Source organism: Salvelinus alpinus, chromosome 1, assembly GCF_045679555.1.
Source record: "Salvelinus alpinus chromosome 1, SLU_Salpinus.1, whole genome shotgun sequence".
In the NCBI taxonomy this organism is placed as follows: Eukaryota; Metazoa; Chordata; class Actinopteri; order Salmoniformes; family Salmonidae; genus Salvelinus; species Salvelinus alpinus.
Window position 1 is genome coordinate 32021670 of NC_092086.1, and position 6000 is coordinate 32027669.

Sequence of the window (6000 nt, forward strand, 5' to 3'; positions counted from 1 at the left end):
TGGGTTTCTGGTCTCTCCCTGAATGTTGTTTCTGATCCTAGTAGTGGGTCTCTGGTCTCTCCCTGAATGTTGTTTCTGATCCTAGTAGTGGGTCTCTGGTCTCTCCCTGAATGTTGTTTCTGATCCTAGTAGTGGGTTTCTGGTCTCTCCCTGAATGTTGTTTCTGATCCTAGTAGTGGGTCTCTGGTCTCTCCCTGAATGTTGTTTCTGATCCTAGTAGTGGGTCTCTGGTCTCTCCCTGAATGTTGTTTCTGATCCTAGTAGTGGGTCTCTGGTCTCTCCCTGAATGTTGTTTCTGATCCTAGTAGTGGGTCTCTGGTCTCTCCCTGAATGTTGTTTCTGATCCTAGTAGTGGGTTTCTGGTCTCTCCCTGAATGTTGTTTCTGATCCTAGTAGTGGGTCTCTGGTCTCTCCCTGAATGTTGTTTCTGATCCTAGTAGTGGGTCTCTGGTCTCTCCCTGAATGTTGTTTCTGATCCTAGTAGTGGGTTTCTGGTCTCTCCCTGAATGTTGTTTCTGATCCTAGTAGTGGGTCTCTGGTCTCTCCCTGAATGTTGTTTCTGATCCTAGTAGTGGGTCTCTGGTCTCTCCCTGAATGTTGTTTCTGATCCTAGTAGTGGGTCTCTGGTCTCTCCCTGAATGTTGTTTCTGATCCTAGTAGTCGGTCTCTGGTCTCTCCCTGAATGTTGTTTCTGATCCTAGTAGTGGGTCTCTGGTCTCTCCTTAAGTTTGTTTTCTGCTTCTCTCTATGCAGCTAGACAAACAGACAGACAACAGTTTGTTTTCTGCTTCTCTCTATGCAGCTAGACAAACAAACAGACAGACAACAGTTTGTTTTCTGCTTCTCTCTATGCAGCTAGACAAACAGACAGACAACAGTTTGTTTTCTGCTTCTCTCTATGCAGCTAGACAAACAGACAGACAACAGTTAGTTTTCTGCTTCTCTCTATGCAGCTAGACAAACAGACAGACCCAACTGACTGCTTCATTATCTGTGCAGGGCAATCAGTCAGGGCAATGTCTTTTAGTTTTAACTTGTCTGCATTGTTTCTAAATGTTTCACTCCATTCATTTCATAATGACTCCTTCCTTTCCAAGTGTAGCATGTTTACAGCGTGACCTTGGCTTTGGATCTGCTGTATGTGTTTTCAGGATGGCCTTGCTGTTCTTAGGCACAGGCCTTAGCCGTGGTATATTGGCCCTATACCACAAACACCCAAGGTGCCTTTTTGCTATTATAAACTGGTTACCATCGTAATTAGAGCAGTACAATTTTTTTTTTGTCATACTCGTGGTATACGATCTGATATACCATGGCTGTCAGTCAATCAGCATTCAGGGCTCGAACATCCAGTTTATAATGGAGGCTTTGCAGTGTGCCGCTTGCTATGGATGAATAACAAGCTAAATCGATTCACTTCGCAAAACATTACAGTTAAGAAATTCTTCATTTAAGGCCAGGAGTTTTTCCTGACATCATTACTCTATAGGTTTTGTTTTTAACTCTATAGTTGTCTTGTTGTTGTTGTGACGTTGTAGCCAACAAGACAGCGGGTGCAGTGCCAAATCGCCCTGGCGGTGCCGTACGGGTGTTCAGTGAGGAGGGCACGGAGAGCACTTTGCCAGGCAGCTTCGTGCCCTACTGTTCCATGGCACAGGCACAGCTGTGTTTCCACGGACACAGAGACGCAGTCAAGTTCTTTGCAGCAGTCCCAGGTAAGCAGCAAGGGGTAATGATCATTAGGGTGTGCAATGAGAAACATTTTGCAACAGAAAATTAAAATGATTGTGCGCAAGCAGTCCCTACCTGTTTCATTCAGTTTTCTTCCTGAACTTGACCGAGGAAGTACTCAATACTTAACTTCCTGTTCCAGGTCAGGTGATCCCGTCCCCCGGACCCGGAGGGGATTCTGGGTCGGATGACCCCGCCTCTGAGTCATCTGACATGGCGACCTCTGAACCTGCCAAAACCTTCCTGGTCATGAGTGGAGGAGAAGGCTACATCGACTTCAGAATGGGTGAGTAGAGTGTGTGTGTGTGTGTGTGTGTGTGTGTGTGTGTGTGTGTGTGTGTGTGTGTGTGTGTGTGTGTGTGTGTGTGTGTGTGTGTGTGTGTGTGTGTGTGTGTGTGTGTGTGTGTGTGTGTGTGTGTGTGTGTGTGTGTGTGGGTATGACGTTATATGACGTATCACTCCTCAACAGGTGATGATGTAGGAGAGGTGGATGGCAGCCTATCGGAGCCCACCATGAAGCAGGCCACCCCCGCCAAACCAGAACGCAGCCACATCATCGTCTGGCAAGTCACTTCTTGCCAGGAGTGAGCCGATCACAGACTGCCACATCACTACTCGGTCGCACAACCCCCCCGCATGCCACTCCCTTAGGTTTTAAGTTGTTATTATTGATATTATTATTACTACTGTGGATGACTACATTGTTGCTAAGGATTCTTTTAGTGTCTGTTTTAAATGTATCCATAAATTTGGGGCCCTAATGTTTGCCAGGCAAGGTTAAAGGGAAGTAGTGAAGTCAACTCCTGATAAGTGCACATGGGATAGATAAGTACACTCTTTTTAAGTGCAGTGCACTTCACCGGGCCCTTTTCAAACCGTTGTTTTCACTTGCTCCAGATATCTGCAGCACATTCTAGAAGTCGATGCGGTATAAATGCAGCTCAGTGTTTTAAAGTAACTGTCCAGTGAAAATCTCACTTTTAGAAGTTTGTATTCTGTTAACTCATACTCAAATAATATTGTTGACTCTTCAAAACCCCCACCTCAAACTTGTATCTCAAGCAGACCGTTTCAAAAATGCTTGCTATTTCCTCATTGAGGATGATGTCATCCTCCTGAAGAGGATGAGCTGGCCAATCAGCGGTCTACTCACATAAATATTTTTAATGACCGGTATATGCCCACACCATTCTGTTGTTGGGGTAAGCCCACACCATTCCATAGAATAGCAGCTTTCTTTTTACATATTAACATTTTTAAAACTAGGAAAACTATGTCACTCATATTGTCATTAATTATAGGTCATATTTCATTGAAATCTGGAAACACTGGACAGTTACTATAAAGGGACAGGCTTATATTATGCCAGGTTATTACATATGTACTGTACCACCATGTGTAGGTGCTACGTACTTCCCATAGTTCAATAAGGGTCAAATAACGTCATTTTCCTGTGAGGCAAACTTCTTATATGATATTTACTGCACATACAATAATGGCACAGGATGAACAAATAATTAAAATAACAGTACAGTCAACAAAGATGAGGAACTGCATTATATTGATTTAAGATGACATTACATAAGGGAACATCAGTATTGTATGTTTAGAAACAGAAGACAAAAGGGAATGGTTAAGTGGTTTTGCACTGAATTGATGACATCTTATTTTGTAAAGTTACGATATGGGACTGTATGTGTGTGGGTTCACTGTCGCCTTTACCGTGTCGAGCATTTTAGATCGTAACCTTTGAACAAAACAGATTTATTTTTGCTACCTTTGTGGTGTTGGTAATGTGAGCAATGTTTGAGCACCTATGTGTGTAGAAAGGACTGTGAGATGTAATGTAGGGCCCTGTTCCAATACTTTAAAAAGCCTTTCTTATTTCCTCACTTTCTTGAAGTAATCGGGGAGAAAAGATCCATTTTGAAGTACTGTAACGGTGCTGAAGTTAGTATCAGCCTGCATGGGGAAGTCTTGTACTGTATCTCCGTCCAAATGTCTGCTTGCTCTGCCATTTTGGAGCCAAACTCTCTGTTCCGCCATTTTGGGGAAATGTGCTCCTGCTGCAATTTAGGGTCTTCCCTCATGCTAGAGCTCCCTGGCACTTTGAAACATAATGTAGGCCGCTTGAAGTAGAACACCCATCCGTGGTAATGTGCACTTATACTAAACATGTGCTAACTATTTTAGGGGAAAAGGGTGTAACGGACTATTTATTTCTGTCAAGGTGTACCCAGTTACCAAAGGACAAAAAAATTAAGTATGAAAAGAATATTAAATGTAATTCGTATCTAACATTATCCATTTGCATCTTCTCTGGGGGTTTTAAGTAAAGTCATAATAGCAATGATTTGATGATGAATATATATTTTTTAAGGTTTCATCTCTGAAAAATTGTATATTTCACAGGGAATTTATTAATGAACGTAAGTGTTTACGTTGCACCTTAAAAATCATTGTCCACACAGAACTAAGTTTGCTTTGTGTTTAATTTGTTTTTGTGTTTTTACAAATGCATTCAAATAACTTTTTTTACTTTTGATTTTGTGCTCTTTGTACTTGTTGTCTGTGAGACACTTCTATAAATGAATCTGTATTTTGATGGTGTCTGTAACCTGAAAGCAGAAAAACCAATAGACAAGTGTTTAATTTTTATATATTTGAAGAAAAGAAACTGGGTTGGGATTGGTTAGGCCTCGGCCTATTTATTTTCCAATTCAGAAGAAATCACGTCCATATCGTGTTGTAGCCATTCCAGTATTTATTTTTCTTATTGAGCCTCGGTGGTTCAGAATGTAACTTTCTACATGGAAAACATAATAGGAGAATATTCAAACTGATCAGTGATAATGGTGCCATAAAATGAAACCATGGCCAATAGAAAATGGAAAATACACAAGGATCAAAGCTAAACAGTAACGTCTGTGGACTGATCAGGAGAACTACACATTCATGGTACTAAGCTATGCATGTTTTTTTTAAAGAACACTGCTATGTATTGGTTGGTTCAAATCCCTGTTAACTGCCACCGTTTTGGGTGGGTGGATGTCTGCATGTGTGTGTGGCTTGCATTTGAGTGTGTGGGTGTGTGTGTGTGTGTGTGTGTGCGTGCGCGTGTGTGTGTGTGTGCATATGTGTATCTCCAGTACCCCAGAGGATGGTCTGTAGTATGTACCAGGCCTTTCTCTGGGCCCCTAAAGCCGTATGGCCATAACTGTGGTTTCTCCTGGTAAATGTTTGCTAAAACAGCATCATAGCCTTATTTTTAACAATCTATTAAACTCAATTTCATGGGGAATTCATGACTAATGATTTATTGATTCAGCTGATTGATTCATTGATTGATTGTTTTATTGACATTTATAAGTCAAGTTAACATAGCAGTTGTGCATCAATGCATTCCACAGGTGACAGCCAGGAAGCGGCATAACATCACACAGAAATACTACATCTCTGATTCAGAGGGGTTGGGTTAAATGGGGAAGACACATTTCAGTTGAAGGCATTCAGTTGTACAATTGACGAGGTATCCCCCTTTCCCTTAATATATTATGAATTATAATGTGACCTTAAACCTAGTGATAACCTGTTTCAAATATAGAAGTTACATGTCAAAACAATACATTCTCACTTTTATCTCAATGAGACAAATGTGTTGTAGAAAGTGGAGTAAAAATGGATAGATGAGTGGCACAAATCCATTAGCAGCATTCAATGTGGCATTTGCATTTTTAAGAGTTTAGAGCCATGCATGTCCCATTTTCTACCAGTAGGGGGCAACATTATTCTGCACACAGTCAAGGGCTACAGCACGTTAAACTACTTCCATGAAATTGTATTGTGATGTAATTTTCCCCCTCCTCCCACTCCCTGCTCCACCCAACTCCTCTCATAAGCCATGCAGGGGCTGTGCCCAGTCTATCCTACGGACATATGTACACGCATGCTGACGTGCTTGGGTGTCTGATGTCACGCATAACCAGAGAGGGGATTCTGAGTCTGTTATGTAGCCTAGCGAGCTACTGCTACTGTTGCCATTCGTTCAGCCTCAGAGGGATGATGGTAATCTGTTAGAAAAACACCTCTGACGTTCAATACCCTGGCCTGCATCGTTTTAATGCTGTTTATGAAGAGAGAGACAGTTATGGTACACAGTCAGAACACCTCTGGCATGCCAGCTATAGCTAGTGTTTATGTAGATACATCTGTGTTTTTGTGTTCCACCCCCTCACCTCTTTCCCTCCCTCTCCTTCCTCTCCTTCTCCT

The 6000-nt window shown here is 42.0% G+C and overlaps 1 protein-coding gene across 9 annotated transcripts in view; it reads left to right on the forward strand.

Annotated features, from left to right (window-relative positions):
- The window catches only part of LOC139573982 (C-Jun-amino-terminal kinase-interacting protein 4-like), a 55641-nt gene extending 50609 nt beyond the window's left edge, over positions 1 to 5032 (forward strand). For all 9 annotated transcript variants that reach the window (XM_071398065.1, XM_071398080.1, XM_071398035.1 and 6 more), the window contains 3 exons: positions 1539 to 1715; positions 1874 to 2017; positions 2201 to 5032. In XM_071398065.1, coding sequence (XP_071254166.1) covers positions 1539 to 1715; positions 1874 to 2017; positions 2201 to 2319 — 440 coding nt within the window. In that variant the 3' untranslated portion in view covers positions 2320 to 5032. The remainder of the gene's footprint in view (positions 1 to 1538; positions 1716 to 1873; positions 2018 to 2200) is intronic.
- The last annotated feature ends 968 nt before the right edge of the window (positions 5033 to 6000 follow it).